The sequence below is a fragment of the Nilaparvata lugens genome, chromosome 12 (assembly GCF_014356525.2).
Source record: "Nilaparvata lugens isolate BPH chromosome 12, ASM1435652v1, whole genome shotgun sequence".
NCBI lineage: Eukaryota > Metazoa > Arthropoda > Insecta > Hemiptera > Delphacidae > Nilaparvata > Nilaparvata lugens.
Genome location: NC_052515.1, coordinates 22,048,676 through 22,067,434, shown reverse-complemented (window position 1 = coordinate 22,067,434; position 18,759 = coordinate 22,048,676). Strand labels below are relative to the sequence as shown.

The 18,759-nt window shown below is 35.2% G+C and overlaps 1 protein-coding gene and 1 long non-coding RNA gene across 12 annotated transcripts in view; one reads left to right on the top strand and one right to left on the bottom strand.

Annotated features, from left to right (window-relative positions):
• Window positions 1-16,541, top strand: part of LOC111051022 (muscle LIM protein 1) — a 45,624-nt gene extending 29,083 nt beyond the window's left edge. The window contains exons 4-13 of one of the 11 annotated variants that reach the window (XM_039439151.1): window positions 1,177-1,294; window positions 2,324-2,420; window positions 2,907-3,003; window positions 4,923-5,007; window positions 7,705-7,828; window positions 9,388-9,563; window positions 10,182-10,314; window positions 11,460-11,647; window positions 12,479-12,584; window positions 13,508-16,541. In XM_039439151.1, coding sequence (XP_039295085.1) covers window positions 1,177-1,294; window positions 2,324-2,420; window positions 2,907-3,003; window positions 4,923-5,007; window positions 7,705-7,828; window positions 9,388-9,563; window positions 10,182-10,314; window positions 11,460-11,647; window positions 12,479-12,584; window positions 13,508-13,678 — 1,295 coding nt within the window. In that variant the 3' untranslated portion in view covers window positions 13,679-16,541. Of the gene's footprint in view, window positions 1-1,176; window positions 1,295-2,323; window positions 2,421-2,906; window positions 3,004-3,883; window positions 3,972-4,922; window positions 5,008-7,704; window positions 7,829-9,387; window positions 9,564-10,181; window positions 10,315-11,459; window positions 11,648-12,478; window positions 12,585-13,507 lie in introns of those variants that run through there. The other 10 variants (XM_039439149.1, XR_005572654.1, XM_039439147.1 and 7 more) reach the window with 10 other exon arrangements.
• LOC120353862 overlaps window positions 3,942-18,759 on the bottom strand; it is a 15,504-nt gene continuing 686 nt past the window's right edge. The window contains exon 3 of the long non-coding RNA XR_005572657.1: window positions 3,942-4,054. This is a non-coding gene — a long non-coding RNA (uncharacterized LOC120353862). The remainder of the gene's footprint in view (window positions 4,055-18,759) is intronic.

Below are 18,759 nucleotides of genomic sequence, written 5' to 3'. Positions count from 1 at the left end.
CAGATATGCTCAAACCAGTATCTCTGTAGATCTCTGGACTGCTGCATTCTGGTGATTCCCTTTGTGAGTCTAATGCAAGTTTGCACTGTGGCTCTGAGTTTACTCCACGACATTGTAAACAAAGCCAAAGATGTCAAATAAGGCATCGCAATATCCTGCAGGTTGTTAACTGATAAGTAGGAGGGACTCCATCGAGATAAGCTTCCTGGCTTTTAGTAGGCTCTTGCTTTAATCATTAATGGTGTTGAATCTATGTGCGATTACTCTGGTCTACATTACTTCTTGGAAACCAGAAAATCGTATTTGGTGGCTCTCGGAATCTGAACAGATTCTGTCAAGCTTAAGCTGCGTTTACACCAAAGTTGTCAACAAAATGTTTATTTTTCTGTCCTCATAGATTCTATTAGTTTGAACGGAACTTGACAAACACATATGCACATCATGTAGATGATAAGTTATGTTCAATCTAATAGAATCTATGAGGACGGAAATATAAACATTTTCTTGACAACTTTGGTATGAACGCAGCTTGAGAGACAAAATTAAACCAGATGTCTCTCTCTGAGAGCTAACAGATCATTTCTATTAAATTCACTTTCACCTCAATTTTTCGCCTGATAAATATCTCAATAGATAGTTGAGTACTACTTATTTATACTATTTTCAACTCTAGAGAGTTGACTTAGCATTACTATGTTCTTCTGATTTCGATAAATTTTAGTAGGCTTTATTAGTAAGATGGGGCTGTCTCCTAACTGAGAGCTAACACATCATTTCCATTAAAAACACTTCTCCTTCAATTTTCCGCCGGATAAATTCCTCAATCAACAGTTTGGGTACAGGACTATTTATAATATTCTCAACTCTAGAGAGTTGACTTGACATACACTGTTCTGATTTCGATAAATTTTAGTTAGAAATTCACGCACATATATTACAGGGGTGCCGCGAAGAGGGAGGTTTAGCTGACGGATTGCGTCCTTAAAATTCTTTGAAGGGCGGTTCATGAATTAAATCTTGGGGGTAACATAGACTCACACACTATGATCATAGTTCTATCGATTCAGTAGGTTACAGTTATAAGCACAGCTCTTTCGATTGAGTGACAAACATGGGCTTTCTGGTGCGTTATTTAGACTTGAATGTGAGATGAAAGGTTTGTTTGTCTCTTTGCAGGACTCAGGCGACCAGTGCGCTACAACCGAAGGCGATTGCCAAGGCACCCGAGGGTGAGGGTTGTCCCCGATGTGGCGGATTCGTGTACGCTGCCGAACAGATGCTCGCTAGAGGACGTGTAAGTTGAAACATTTCAAAATTTCGCTAGTTCCCCGATTAGAACCTCTAAGATCGTTTTAAGATCAGGAACACAGTGATATCCCAGTGTTATTGTCTAACTTACAGATGCCGAGCAGATGCTCGCTAGAGGATCTGTAAGTTTAAATACTACAACAATTGATTACAATTACATTGATTTACTTTGAACAGGAACACAACTATATCACAGGCTTCTTGTATAACTGACAGAGATTTTTTTGTTAGCGGACGTGTAAGTTGAAACATTTCAACAATTCGCTACCTCCTCGAATAGAACCTTCCCTGAATCGATTTACTCTGAGCAGGAACACAGTGATATCCCAGTATGCTTGTCAAACTGACAGAATAATCTTTTTAGAGGACGTGTAAGTTGGAACAGTTTAATAGTTCGCTAGTTCCCCAATCAGAACCTTTTTCACATTGATTTACTCTGAGCAAGAACACAGTGATATCCCAGTGTTCTTGTCTTGAAAAGTTTCGAGACTCGAATCAAATCATACTAGAGCTCGAAAACCTTTAAATTTCAACCTTATTTGAAGTTTTAGAGAATCCTGAAATATTTTATCATTGAATAAGAACTGTTCTCCTAAATTTCAAGAGTTACAGTAAACGTCTATCGTATTAACATCTTTTAACTACCATAAAAAAGCTGTGTTTAATAATTACTATAATCACATAACAAAAATGTTTCAGTTGTGTTGAAGAGCTTCAATGAAATTGTAAAACAATTGACTAACTGCTTTTGAGAATTATAAAAGGTACTGTAGGCCTATATTGGTTTATTTTGAAGAACATCTGTTTACAAGAACCTAGACCTAGTTTATCAAGTTACCTTGGTTTACTAAGACATAGAACAATCTAGGATATTCTTATCTATGAAGATTCGTTCTTATCGTATCTACAATACTCAAGAGGCATCCCAGACTTGATTGAAGATGAATTATTCAAGTGTATGCTATAAATAGATTATAAACTGATACATAGGATAATATTTAATTAATTCATTTAGGGCTGGCATAGAAGCTGTTTCCATTGTGCCAAATGTAAACGCACATTGGACTCTCTGGAGCATTGTGATGGTCATGACAAAGAAATCTATTGCAGAAGTAAGTTTCAAGTTTAATAGGAATGGCACAATACGTGTGCAGAAAAGGCTGAGTTTTATTTGTAATTTGTGAGAAATTCGCCAAGAAATTGTATCTTGGAATGCATTTCACTTGTACAACTCTGTTCAGAATCATGATAATGCGATCATTTTTATGAACAATTTGGTAGTTTCACTTGATTGCATTGATATGAATTGATTTTGAGATGATGATGATGTTGTGTACATTGAACCCCTATTCAGTTTTGTAACTTTTTATTCTCCTGTCTGCATTACCTACCCAGTAGACCCAATTATTTCACGCATCATTTTCCAGTTATTCCCGTAGTCTGTAATTGAGAAAAAGAATTGAGTGTTTGGCATTTTGACATTGAAATTCTCGAATTATCCCAGAATTTGTGTTGAGTTATTCATGTCATTCGACTTTACAGAAAAAGTGATGACAGAATGGTTTTGTCTTGAGCATGGTTTTATTTCTGACTTGCAGGGCTGGCATCGTGAGTGTTTCAAATGCTATACTTGCACTAAGGGACTTGACTCGCTCTTGTGTTGTGAGGGACCCGATAAAGGCATTTACTGCAAAGGTGAGAATCTTTTTCTAATATGTTTCGTGTTCAACCTTGATGTGAAAAGTTGTATCTTAAATTACATTTTAAATAATTATTAACATTAATAGTTAGAAGGAGAGAAAAAAAATTCAGGAGAAATATCAAGTGATGACGTACAGTGTATGCATACACTTTAGATAGACCCAATATTTTTTTAAAGTTTCCAAGTGCTGAAAAACATTTTTCATAAGAATTTCTCAATCGAATTCATTTATTCATATGCAAATACAATCCAGGTGAAAACAACAGGCATTTGCCTAAAACTGCTTCAAACCTTAATTTGGAATACACAGTCTAAATGTTATGTTACTTAGGTCTACGTAACTTAAATAATATAACCTAATTCGCACACAATTTTGAGTCCAAAAATGTAGTCTATCTACTACAATTCCGAATTCATCAGATTGATCAATTTTCAAATACGAATCCAAACAAAAATCTTCCTTCACAATTGCAAAAAATATTGAAAGAATTATAAGAATATTAATTGATTTGTTCGTTTTTTTGGCTGTTTAGTAAATGAGTTTCAAGTTGAAAAATAAGTTCTCAACAAGGCTTCCAAATCTGAGTAGAAACTTGTTTAAAAAAGTGTATTGAGCAGGAAAATTGTGCTTTTCAAATGTATAGCAATTTCGTAAAGTATTTGTTGTCTGTGATTATATTCTATATTATTTAGTCTGATATGCAAAAAAATATTACAGATTTTATTTCCAAGAATATTACTCATTCTATAATATCAAGTGAAGTACTTACTATATGAGTTCAAGACCCATTTGCTTGAGAATGTTCAAGATTTGATAATATAATATTGTTTAATCACTTTTCAAATTATAAAATCATGTTTGATATTATCCAGTCTGCTACGCAAAGAAGTTTGCTCTGAAGGGATACGGCTATGGACAGGGTGGGGGAGCCCTGCAGAGTGACCCAGCTTACGTCAATGGGTGAGTCATCATCTTCACCAACCCATGATGAACTATTGAGAGCTTCATTCGCTTCTTCATGCTCAAACTCATACGTCGACATCCTGGAAACATAAACAATGATGTTGTTAGCAATATTTTAATGAGTTTTCTAGGGAGAATTGATAGAGCTCGTCTGTCCGTAATGGATTGAGAAATTTTATTTTCAGATTCAGTTTAATGGAGATGGAAAGTTAGTGACTAGTATATCTGGAGAGTTTTTCATTATTTTATCATCTACTCCATCATCTTGTTCGATATCATTCTTTTTTCTATCATTCGATTCCACAATTTTCTATAACTCTCCTTCATCTAACATGTTTTCCCTTTTCCTTATGGATCCTATTGCTATTGCATGTCTCTTTTTATTCCATTTTTCATTCTCATGTATCCAAACGATTTCAACCTTCTTTGAAATACTTTCTATTTTCTGATCCATTTCTATCTAACTTTCTCCCATTAGTCACATCCTAGAAAGGGTGGCAAATACTCACGAAGACCTCTTCCAAAAAAAGACTAATATTCACTTGTAACCATTTCTTCCTTTTGCCTGTCTTCTAATCGTTTCACTTGATCACTCTTCATTCTAACATGATTTTTCCCTCATTGGCATACGGTAACTTATTACGCTACCACTCACGAAAATCGAAGTCTAATTCTATTATAATTCCCAATACCTTCTCCCATCATAATTTTTGCTCTCAAAATAATCGGAGATACTTCCAAAAATGGAAGTAAATCGAAGACTTCTATCATAGTTCACGTCTCTCCCTACCGGAAGAAATTATCTCTCTATTATACCTCTTCAACACTTTTCAAACTTGAAAGTTCATCTCAAATACTGCAACAACATCATTGTTTATGCGAGTGCTTGTTAATCTCATGTCAAATGCTGCTGTTTCTAATGTCAATCATCATTTTGCTTATTTTCAGTCTGCTATGCAAAAAAATATGGGCCCAGAGGAATAGGGTTTGGTGGTGGAGCAATAGGTCTTACATGCGATATTAGTGATGCAAGGTAGAAAAGGCACAGTTTTCAAATCATTTTTTGTTGCACGGAGGAATGTGAATGGGCTAGCAGCAAGTTGGTAGATTATTGGTCCAGAAACCTCAATCCAACCCTTTTATTCAATCCATGAATTCTATATTTTTGTGTAGTGTTTTTTCTCCAGCGCATTATTTTCTTTCTTTATCTTCTTTCTAACCCCTTTCAAATTCTTAGAATCCTATATAGGAACACTTTATAATATGGATTCCCAAATTCTGGATTTTTTTCCAGATTCTATAAAATCCTACCTATCTATTTATCCCTAATTCTTCAATACATACATTAATTTTTCTTGTTTCAAATTCTTCAATTAATAGTATTCTCTGCTCTGTCTATTATTAGATTCCTTTCTTGAAATTTCCTTCACTTTTTCAACCACTTATTACGTGACATGTTTTTGAAGCTACTCATTGTTTATAAATAAATATATTGGAATCAAATGAATGGTCAATTTGTTGAATTTTGTGACTCCCCACCCTAAAGCATATCTAAACCTATCCTATTGAATTTTCACTTTTTGTTGCTATTAACCTTGAAGATTTAATATCTCCCACATTTTTTGCAACCCACAATGCTATAAATTCTTTAGAAATTACATCCGGTTGGTATTCATGATATTTATAAAACCTGATTCATCCCTCTAGATCTTTAAAAATTTCAATTTTTTTGGAATGTTGTTTTGTGTCTCATTCTTCAATGCACGATTGAAATCGCAAAAACAGTGATTGAAATCTCAATTGATTGTTGATCCATTCTTTTTTGGATTATTTGGGTTATTTTCAAATATTTTTCATGTATTTTCGTAGCTTTTGGAATACATGCAGTTCTACTCATAATATTGGGAGCAATTGAGATACCGTAATCTACCGTGATTACGTGAAATATTACTTCTTTTTTGAAAATGTTATTGCATTTTTCGAAATCACAAAATTTATACCATGCTTGAGGTCTAACGACTTACTCTCTCAGAGCTTTGTGACAACTCTGCAGATAAATGATTAGCTGACTATTATGATTTTCAGTGATTAGTTCATTTTTTCTGGTGATGCCTACTCCATTGTCGATGAGTTTTATCAAACTTTGAATACAAAATGAAACAATTCGACAATAAATTCACGTATTTTAGTTATATTGTATCGTATCGTGTATTGTAGTTGGAAATATAGGCCTACTGGCATGTCAATTTCAATATTGGTTTTACAGAAATTCACAGCTCTTATTTCTGTTCAATATTGAATTCTAATCATTCTATTGAAAGCCAAGTTTGATAGCTCATTCAAGACTAATGTATGCCTATTTCAGGAAGTCGAGTGTAAAAGATTAAACAATTTAGGCTAAGAATTCTATCCACCCCATGCATCATGAATGAAACAGTAATGCAGACCTATGCCTTGGAATCGCATGATCTTGTATAGCATGTTCGAAAATATTTGTTACTTTCATTTTACAGATTGGAACTAAGTTTCTTGGAAATATGTTTTTTCATTGTTTAAGTCTGACTTAAATTAAACAATTTCAAATGACCTGACAGTAATATTGTATTTTTGGTACAGAAAAATCTATAGAACTTCCCCTACATGATTCATTTTCATTCAAGTTCGAATCGTGATACGTTTGAGATTCAAAACTTTTGCTTTTGATTCGAGTTGATTTTTGGAAAAGATTGAAAATGATAATGAACTCATTTCAAAATATATGAGGTAGGAGGACTCATGTATTTTGCATGCTTAGAATCAATCACAATTATCCATTAAACACTACAATAGAAACAGTATGAATATAAATAATAACCTCACTTCAATCGCTATAACGTATTAATGATTCCTAGAACTGTTGAACTAAGCTTACTCGAACATGAAACTCAATGGCAATGTAGTAACCGTGATATTATTTTAAAGTAACCCGATGTACCTATTCCTTAGCCCATTGATCCATGTTATATCAGGGTTCCACTGCATAATGTGTAGTATATCCACTCATTCATTCATTTATTACATCGAGATCATAATAACACTTGAGGAGAAAATAGCAGGCGTAAGCACAAATCTGTTCTTCTACTAATTTATATAACAATACAATCCGAACAAACAAATCAGTAAATCAGTTATGTTTATAGTGAGGTCCACGTTATAATGGCAGTGAAGAAAGATATGAGAAAAACGTTGGCAATCCTCTGTCTTGTCAATGCCTTCTGTAGACGGTAGCAGATACAGGTTTATTGATAATATTAACTGTTCATTCTAGTTTAAAATAATCAATTATATTTTATGAAGCAATAAATTATATTTTGATAGTTTCATAATGAATTTACATAATTATGATGAAATATTTTGTTAATTAATTATCAATATTCTACATTGTTGAAAGACGATCTGGAAACAGAGCAAAGCTAGAAAGAGATAACGCTATTCGCTTTGTTGAATGATTGACAGGGATAGCAATACCATTGCTAATCAAACACTGCCATTATAACGTGGACCTCACTATAGTGCTTGAGCTCTCACTCACCACTGAAATATAACTTAAATACATCCATATGTACATAGATACATACTGAAGTAAATAATTCATGCTTTGTCCTGTCAAGCATTAACAACTCCAACAAGATACTATTTTATACTTTATTTATTGGATTTTGTTTCAATTTCTGATCGATTTCTCCAACAGTGAGATGCAGCCACTGCACACAACAGTTCTGGACACATCAATTATCAAGGCTAAGCCCGGACAGGGTTGCCCTCGCTGCGGTGGAGTTGTATTTGCTGCTGAGCTCGTCTTATCCAAAAGTAGAGTGAGTATCACATCCATTTATTCATATTCATTGATTCAATTATACGTCTCTTCTTCCCACTCCCTTCCACCATACCTTCGCCGTAGGAAATAAGCATAGAGAAAAATAGCATAGGACGATATCCCGTGGTATAGGGCGTTTATGTTCCAAATTTCTCTGTTAACTCAAGCCGAAAGTCCTATAAGTTATAGTTCTCTTTCGTGGAGCTTTATGCGCGCTGGTTGTCTCTCATACTGCGCCGTTCTCACACTCTCACTCTCAGTTATAATATACAGTAGTCGACAGTAATCGGCTTCAGTAAACAAAAAATCGGCTTGAAATTTGGAACATAAACCACCTATACCATGGGATATCTTTTGCCATCTTTTTTCTATGGTAGAGGGTGAAAAAAGCGGATACATTCCAGCCCAACATGCATTTCTTTTCAAAACTCTTAGCTACCTTCTCCACTAACCTCTACCTCTACACTATGTTCCAACCCTGACGAGAGTGGGCTGAAGTAAGAACATATTTCATCTGAGCTGAGCAATCAGATGTAATGCTGTTCGCTGAGTAGACCACTTTTCGCCAGCACACAGACTCGTTTTTGTAGGAAAAACTCACAACTTTGTATCAATATTATTATTACTACTAGCCGTCAGGCTCGCTTCGCTCGCCATATCCGTCTATCATATGTTGCTATAGAACTATAATCTAGAGAGAGTACCTCTTCGAAAGAGTTGTTAACTGGCAACTAAATTAATAATTTTGTCAGGTTGGCATTAAGTTGAGTTGACTTTGTTAGGTTGGCACCAAGTTGAAGATTTAAATGCATTCATCGCGGAAAAATTGAGTGGGCACTGCTACTTCAATCCTGGGAATATTATATCACTAGCCGTCAGGCTCGCTTCGCTCGCCATATCCGTTTAGCCAGACGTTTAGTCTGGACCCCCGACTGGATTGTCCTAACATATGATAAAAATGCTCAAATGAAAAATACAGGCGAGCGAAGCGAGCCTGCTGATCTCATTCTTGGACGATCCAGTCGGGGGTCCAGGGGGCGGAACCCCCTGGCTAGACGGATATGGCGAGCGAAGCGAGATATTGCCAAATTTTTAGTTATGCGAGTGAGTGAGAGAGTCAGTCAGTCAGTCAGTGAGTGAGTGAGTGAGTGCCATTTCGCTTTTATATATATATATATATATATATATATATTATTATTATTATTACTCTTTTGAGTGTTTTAATAGTCTTTTCAAGATACTTTTTTTCAAAGACTTTATTAAGTCTTCAAGGCCCGGTTGCACAAACGCCTGTTAAATTCTAGGCCGAATAATGATTAAATAATCAAGTGTACCAATCACTGAAGGCTTTCCTGTAAAGAAGACTTCTCTGATTGGCTCTCGTATTAACATTCAATCACGATTGGAAGACTTTTATAAACATGTTTTTGTAGAACCGGAGCTAAGTCTGCAAGTTTGAATTTAGTGTTAAAACTTGATGAAACATAGCAGTTTGTAATGAATCAAGCAATCAAAGACTTCAATATTCTCAATTATTTTTCTCTTATGTTTGTGTAGGAATGGCATCGCAAATGCTTCAAGTGCAGAGACTGCCACCGAGTGTTGGACTCGATCATCGCCTGCGACGGACCAGACAAGGACGTTTACTGCAAAACTTGCTACGGAAAGAAATGGGGACCTCACGGCTATGGATTCGCCAACGGTGCTGGATTCCTGCAGACAGATGGACTCACGTAAGTTTTCTCACAATGATTCTAACAGCTCATTACAATAATTTAATTTTCGTGAATCAACTTAAATGCAATAAGTTACAACTCACAATCGTATTAAAATTTTAGATACATACTTTCTCCCAATTTTTCTTCGTAGTTTTGCTGATCGGTGAGGGAGGGAAAATTTATTTCTACATTCCACATATAAAAATGATCATAAATATCTCAGTAATTACCATCTGTAGACTGGCTGGCCGCTATGGCTTCGTATAAAATGAGCGCTGCTATCCAAAGATTGTCAGTTTGGTTTAAGGGTAAGCATTCCTGACCGGCAATTAGGAGGTACTGGGTTCGTTTCCCGGGCTGTCAAATAATTTTCGAATAGTAGCGCTCATCGATTTTTCCATCTAGCTGCTCACCCTGTTGTCAATATTTGCAGTAGCAGAAGTCTTCGGGGTGATGTACAGCATTTGATTTGGATTTTCGTTTAATCATAATTAAAAATTGATTTGATTTGCAATGTCTCTATTTTTGAAGATAATGATAACTGATTTTCAAATCACAAAAATCTAAAGATCAGTTAGGTACTACCTCAATCCCTCATTGAAAGCCATAATTCTTCCATCTTTGTTGAAACAGAGAGGACGAGATTTCTGCGACAAGGCCGTTCTTCAACCCAGACACAACTTCCATCATGGCCGCTTCTGGAGAAGGTTGCCCCAGGTGCGGAGGAAAAGTGTTCGCCGCTGAGCAACAGCTGGCTAAGGGAACGGTCAGTCATTTTTTCATTTATTACGTCGATTCTATTCATTTTTCATTTTCCATTTATAAAGTTCATACATAGCGTAGCGTATCTAGAAATACGTCTTCGAAAGACGTAGCCGTCCTATCTGCCAATGTTAAATCCACGTTACACTAAGCTACCAGCCACGCTAGGCTGGTGTTAATGGAAAGATTGATTAACATTAGGAAATAAGTCGTCGTAGTCGGCGTATTGCAAAGACGTATCTCTAGTTACGCTACGCTAGGTGTGCAGAGGCATTATAAGGTGCACACCGAGGGAACGCATCTACCTACGTATTTAATATGAGATAGTAGTATACAATGCTTATGAGAATGAATGAATCGTTCTATTTTCCATATACTGTATGAGTAAAGTTGGCTCTTTTCTCTCCTGTATCCACAGGACAAAAATACTTGTTATAATAGCATACGGTTATATACGGTATAATAACTTGTTATATAGCATACGGTTACGGTAGCTGGAGCAATGAATAATGATAATAACCTGAACCGTGCCTAACACATCTTCCTAAAATGAGTGAAGTTTGCTTAGTGCCAGTTTGAACAGATACTCAGTACAAACTGGATTTTTTTTCAATTCAATTTCATCTATTCACAACACTCAAACGTACAATGAGAAAAAACAAAATACAATGAAACAATTTTAATAGAATCATATGACACAATGAATTAATAGTGAGACAAAATTGCTATATAATATTATTTCATCTATTCATTTTCACACAAAAGATATAATATATCAATTCAAATAGATAAAGTCCATGGATTATATCCATAAGTCTTGTTTGTTATGATTTGGTTCATTTTGAGATGGAAGCACCAGCTAATTCAATTCAGGTTGAGCTTCCACAGTGCAAACGGCGCAAGAAATTATTTGTCTTCTTGGCAAAACCTGCTGAAGTGAAAAGTGGGCTACTAATTAGTCAGGATGATATCACAGTCTTTGTTTCGAAGTGCTTCTAATCAAAATACCTTGTTGTTGCAAACGGCCCTAAGCAGGAGAAAGTTGTCTTATTGGCAAAACCTGCTGAAGTGGAGAGTAGGCTGCTAATTAATCAGAAATACAGTCTTTGTGTGGAAGTGCTTCTAATCAAGATGCTTTGTTTTGTTCAGATGTGGCACAAGAAGTGCTTCAACTGCCGCCAATGTCACCGACCTCTGGACTCGATGCTAGCCTGCGACGGCCCCGACAAGGAGATCTACTGCCGCGCCTGCTACGGAAAGAACTTCGGACCCAAAGGCTTCGGCTATGGTCACGCCCCCACCCTCGTGTCCACCGCTGGCGAGTCCACAATTCAGTTGTGAGTACCCTCTAAAAAGTTCAATTCGAGAAATAATTTGTAGTCAACCCTAAACATTCAGAAGCTATGAGTTTTACTTGTGAAAACAACTTTGAAGAAAAATATTCAGTCAACCCTGATTATATAAATATTCAGTAACGTAGTGGTCTGAAGAGTTATGGAAATATTGAGAAAAATCTTTAGGGAGAAAATTGGTTCTGAGTTTACTATAATTATTATCCTTTCAACTCCTAACTACAGGAAAATGATTCATTCAAGCTCTAGGAATATTTACCATGACTTCCTGATACCTAAGAATTCTTCTCTCAATTCCTTAGTATGGTTCCAATAGTTCAATATTATGTAGACAGGAGCATTTATACTCCCCTAAAATTAGGAAAGAAGATAGTCAGCTCCCAACCCAAACCCCCTAGCCGAAAAAGATTGTCAGTACGTCAATAGTAATTTGTATAATCCTGAGCTTTATTTGGGACCCCTCCCAAGATTCGATTCCAATGTTAAATTATATTTCCTTTTCTAATTGAAAATAATGCAATTTACTCATAAATAAGCTGATGAATATTCAGGAGTGCCCAACCCCCAAGCAATGGACTCACCCCTCCCCTCCCCTATGAATTGGAAAACATAATTTGTTACCTCCCTCCCTTGAATTGGAAGCCCGAAGAATGTCTTAAGTAGTCATTCTAAACACTGCTAACCCCCCTCCCAAAAAAAGAATTTCAATGACGCAAAAATCTGCGTCGAAACCAAACCCCTCCCCTCACTGTGAGCACCCCTGTATTTCACTAATTGTTATTTCTAAATGAAAAAATATTTTCTGTTTTTTCTCAGCCCTGATGGAGGACCCATGACAGGACACAAGGCAGCTGAAGGAAAGGGCTGCAGGAAATGCGGATATGAAGTTTATGCCGCTGAACAGATGATCAGCAAGAATGGAGTAAGTAAATCAATTATTCGTCTTGTACCTTCAATCATTTCATGTTCCACCTTAGAAGGCGAAAAAAGTTGAGTCAAGTTTATTTGAGGACGAAATTCAATAACCTCCTGAATTATGTGTTCAAAATTTAAAGTTGATCGCTCAAAACGTATGATGATTGAAGTCAAACATACAAGCGCCAAAATACTCGAATTCAAACTATAAGGCCCATATGCACATTTCAGTTTTAACACGTGGATGAATCATTAATGTAAATGAATCAAGCCCGTAATGTAACATCAAATCATTATTTTGAACAACATTCATTATAATATGAATCATATCAACAAGTGGCCGTGATTTAAAGTCTAACGTATATGGTGCATATCACCCTAAGAACTCTCTGAGCTCGGTCAAAAAATGTACGTAAATTAGGCCAGCCACTGAAGTAAATATTAACACCAAACATTTTCAACTGAACAGTTGGAAACCTGAACGTTAATAACAGTTATTACTTCCGACGCAGATATGCAGGCAAAGACCGCTGTTTATGTGATTTTGTGTAGTTTGTGCAGACTTCTCATAGGTGAGCTGTTCTAGAAGACTGTTCGCCTGACAGTCGAAGATGATCGGTGAAACGTTAGGTTAGTGGCTGGCCTGAGAATTTGACCATCCCACTTTCATACCGTATTCAGCATTTTCTACAATCGTATTCTACAATTCGATCTACTTTCATACTTTACTGTACATGAATAGAGATAGTAGGGCCTAACAACAGCTCTGGGAAGATATCTGGGTGTCTGTATATTATGATTAATGATTTCCTCACTGTACTGATAATTTCCATGATTACTCTCTACTCCTTACTGTACTCCTAATTCTCTAATTTGATGTCATCATTCTGCAAGCTAGATGATTTACGATTTCTTCCATTTTCTCCGCAGTTGTGGCACAAACGCTGCTTCGCCTGCCTAGAATGCCGCAGGTCCCTGGACTCAACAAGCCTGAACGACGCCATTGACGGATACATCTACTGCCGCGGCTGCTACGCTCGCAAGTTCGGACCCAAGGGATGCGGGTTCGGTATTGGTGCCGGCGCACTCACTATGGCTTGAATCCACCAACTAGTTGCTAATCAATATTAATTGTAAATTATATCAGTAACGGATAAGAGTATCAACATCCGAATCAATTGTATCAAAGTTCGACTTCAAATGTGTTAAGATCCAGAAGAAAAATAGACTGAAGTAATACGTTGAGATGATGGAAGTTTCAGCAGAGATAGTAATTACGGTTCTGAAAAAATTGCTGGGTGTTTGTAGATGGTTCATGATTCTTACTGTACTGATAATTCCCATATGCCAATGTCAATTAATTATTAGTTATATAAATTAAGGATACATTTACGGTCCAACCCTGAGTGTACAAGTCTCCAAAATAAACATGAAAGTAGAAGATACACAATCAATAATTATCACAAATAATTAATAAATAAACGACCCTGAGTGTATAAAAATTCAATATGAACATGAATTACGATACACAATCAATAATTACTGTGTAGAGCGACACATACAATCATCGTGACTGATCACTGGTATTCAGACTGATAGAAATTTATTTTTGTTATACGAATTGGAGCAAAATAAGTTAATCTTGAAACTTCGTTACATGTTTTTAATAACATCGGTTATTGTGAAAGTAGGCTATTGTCTTAGAGGAACTAACATTAGACCAAAAAGATAAAGTTAATATTATTCTGCAGTATGTTATCATTGGATTCTAGTAAAATTCTGAAATGATTGAAGAGTATTCGTTTCACTTGAATCTTCATTCTCTACCGGTTGGTATCACATGATTTAACTGAGCAAGAATAGAGAATATTTTATAATGATTTATGAATATTCTAAGAGAAGATAGCTAGGGGAGAATTCGTTTGTCACTTCTACTTTGAAAAGTTACTTGATTATTTGCAAGTATTCTTGGTCAAGTTGGAACTGAGGAAGTTGTAAAATATGTCAGGAACGTGGATACCTAATGACGTTGATAGGTAGCAGTGTGATGAAATTATTACTGAGAAATGTTGGTAATTTGAAAGTGAAGGAGCTAAGAGGTAAATATATGTCTCAAGGCATAACATCGTCAAGACATGCTAAACAGCTCTATGAAAAAAATCATAATAAATAATTTGAAATTATGATCAATCATCCATGGAGAATGATTGAACTATCTATTACAAGGGATTATTGATGAGTCTAGTGGTTTGGACCCCACTTAGACGAGTGTTATCTTGTAGCCTAGTTCTATTGATCTCAAGACTAGTTTGAAGTGAAAGTGGCAATGACTAAGAATCTGATGATGAATCCATTTGATGATATATGATATAGGTACTCGCTTGACTTATGACATCATTCATAAATTCCAATAGGAAATGGAAGTACTTCTTGATAGATTACTTGATTGATGAGACTGTCAGTTTTAACAATAATTAAATTTCGGGGTAGTTCAATTTCCTAAAGTTTAAATATATCACTGATAATTATCATGAATCATCTATAAATGAGTTACTGAACATCTATAACCCATGAACATTTTAAAATGAATATTGTATTTAATTATGATTCTTTTTAAAGCTGTAACAATAATTTTGAAGGTTCGTACCAATTAGAGAAGAACTATAAGATTTCGAGGAGTTTAAGAACTTTCCTACTGACATAATTATTGCAGTATTCTTAGACTATTATTCCAAATTCACGGTGATATTTCACAGTGTTTCCTCGGAATTAGGGAGTTTATTTGCAGGAATTTACATTCCACTGGAGAGTAAAAGACAGAATAATGTCCTTACACTCTCTTACAAGATTTTCCCTCTTCTCTAGTTGATAAACGCCTTCGAATCTCTGCTAAAGAAACGTACACTTCAACATCATGTTTTTTCACTTCAATCAAATCAACGTATATTAGAATTGTTGAGGTGGCGAGTCGAATAATATGAAAAAATTATTGTAATCACATATGCTTCATTTATTTATTATGATTAATCAACATTTTCAACTAATATAGCATATTATGCACTGTATAAATATTTTTAGCAAAGAATTTGAATACAGCCAGTCATGCTACCATTTATTGTGTAATTCATCTAGTATTTGAATGATATTTCATTGCTTTATAATCGCTGTAGCTGAAAATATATTATTTATAGCCTACTCACCCTAGGATGTTGTTATATTATAAGGAATTCTATTAGGCCTACTACTAGTCGACATTGTAAGCAATACATTCTTACTCAAATTTAGAATAATAGGTAGTATATAAGTGAATGAAGCATACATATATCACCATAAAACATTATGTAAACTATTTCACTCATTATCTACGATCCATTGGGCTGGTGGATGATCAATGTAATGTAAATTTTGACGGTTGTAAACCTTATCGAAGAAAACGAAAGTACATTGTGAAATGTACACGAATCAAAGAGGAAATAACGAAAACATCTAAAAGTATTGAAAGTTTGCCGGAAAGATTTTGAGACTGTATCAAGTATGTAGCAACAGTTGGTAAAATATTTGAGAAGAGATTGCTTTCAGAAATCTCTCCTTGCAATGATTTTCCTCTTTGAACGAACGAATTACTGAAACTTTTATCTTTTTCAGTTTCTTTTTGTTTCAACTTTCAAGAGGTGATTTTTGTTTCAAAGAAAATAATTATCCAATCAGTTCTCCAACTTTAGATCTAGTCACACATTGTATTATCATATTATTGTAATGGACTTTTCGATTATATCTTGCTTTGAAAAGTTATTATCAAACACAGCGAATATAATAACGCTTATGCATTTTTCAATTATTCTCGGTTTTGCGGTTCATTTATCATTTTCCAATCTTCACGTATTATATTAAATTGTTTTGAAATATTATTTTTATTATTGTTTAGACTTTATGATTTGTGGCGAATAAATATTTTGAAAAATGACTTTATTCATTTGTTGAGAACCTCTCCACCTATGAAATAATTTATTTTTCATAATTCGATAATTAGCTTATCAAACCAAATGTGAAAATCTTTATTCAAGCATTTATCAATCGAAAACACATTTATTGGATAAAAATAGCCACATGCAAAAAATTCGAAGAATGATTTCATGCATTACTTCATTCAGAAGAGACCAATCAGTTCAAATGAGTGAATTTTATGTAAGGACAAACAACTGCAGTTACTGCTATAAACTGATTATAGGCGTACTAAATGTTGTATACAGTAGAGAACCTATTATCTGGACACCGGTTATCCAGATGGCCGGTTATCTGGACGTCCACTGGATGATAAAAAATCTGGTGTGGCGCACTCACACAACTTTCCTTGCCGTTATGAAAATTGATCACCTGACGCTAGTGTTCCCGCGCATCTGAAGTCTACTATTCAAAGATTTGAGCCAGCTGGTGACAGGGCAATAACGCTGGAGACACACATGAGGTCTACTATCTCTTCATAGTGAATGATTTAGTAGAATCAACAATAATTTGCAATTGAATAATCACATTTTCTCGAATTCAAAGCTTATTTTCAATTTTAGGTGAAAATGTTACTGAACATTAATTGTAGAGATTTTCGTGCTCAATCTACTCCACTTGATTTTTTTCGTTTCAATTGTATCTGAAGCCTGATAATTGGGAATCTATCTGCATTGATGGGGCGAAGCTCCTGAAATTTTTACAGATATGGGACTTGTGGCAGTTGATAGAGCTTATCGATGACTATTCTAGGTATGAATTTGATCAAAATCGTTGGAGCCGATTTCGAGAAAATTGCAAAAAACCCTGTTTTTGACAACATTTTCGCCATTTTAGCCGCCATTTTGAATTGCATCAGATCGAAATTGTTCGTGTCGGATACTTATATCGTAAGGACCTTAAGTTCCAAATTTCAAGTCATTCCGTTAATTGGGAGATGAGATATCGTGTACACAGACGCACATACACTCATACACACACACACTCATACAGACCAATACCCAAAAACCACTTTTTTGGACTCAGGGGACCTTGAAACGTATAGAAATTTAGAAATTGGGGTACCGTAATTTTTTTCGGAAAGCAATACTTTCCTTACCTATTGTAATAGGGCAAGGAAAGTAAAAATTGAAATACCCTGACAACCTAACCTATTATGTATTTTAAGTGGCTAATTGATTCACCGCAATCAAGGTACAGTACAGTATTTGAATAAAAGATTTGAGCTACTGTACCTTATTGAATTACACAGCATGTTGTCTATTTTAACTAGAATGTGAAGTTTATACAAATCATACAAGCAAGATCTATAAATTCATACTTCCATAAAATTGACTGATTTTCAGACGTTGGAAATCAACATCGATAGAAAAATTTGGAAGAAATTTTGGGGGAGTGAGAATAATTTGGGGGGAATTCAGAAATAAAACTTCCAGTGTTTGAGCTAACAAGCGCGCCCTCGCTCATCCCCAAAATTTCTTCCATTTTTTTTTTTCGATATTGATCTCCAACGTCTAAAAATCAACCAATTTCATGGAAGTATAAATTACAATTTCATCTCACTTCTCATACGTACAATATTTTGGCATGGCACCCTTTTCAGAGAATCTTCGTCCATGGTTTCCAGTATTTCTTCGCATTCTTGTATGAGTAAAGGAATTGATGAAACAATTTTTGAGAATGTTAGGCTACTATTATCTAGAAAGTAAAAGTAAACAAACACCTTTGAACCTATGATGCGCATTTTCAAAGTCTCATGGAGAATGTAAACTCATAATGGAGGGATAAGGGAGGCGGGTTTTTCATTTATGTATATCATTGCTTTTTCACCAAACTGTTCGAATACTTACTCTCATTATGTATTGCAATGAGAGGTGGGCTTCTTATTAATATCAGAACATTTTCTTACTGAAAGCTTTTAAAATTTTGTTGGGATTTTTTTTATACACAAAATTTAGTTTCCACACCAGAGTTTTCAATAGGGTCGGGGTAGAGGGCGGGTGACGAATTCTCTTTTAGATAATTTTTTGGAGAGGATAATGATTATTATTTGACACTTGAGAGCTAGGATAAAGTCGAGTTAAAATTGATCAGATTATCAGTTATATGGGCACTGTCTTGCACAAATAAATCAGTCCTGATAATTGTTGCTCTACTGTATATACATCATCATTATTTTT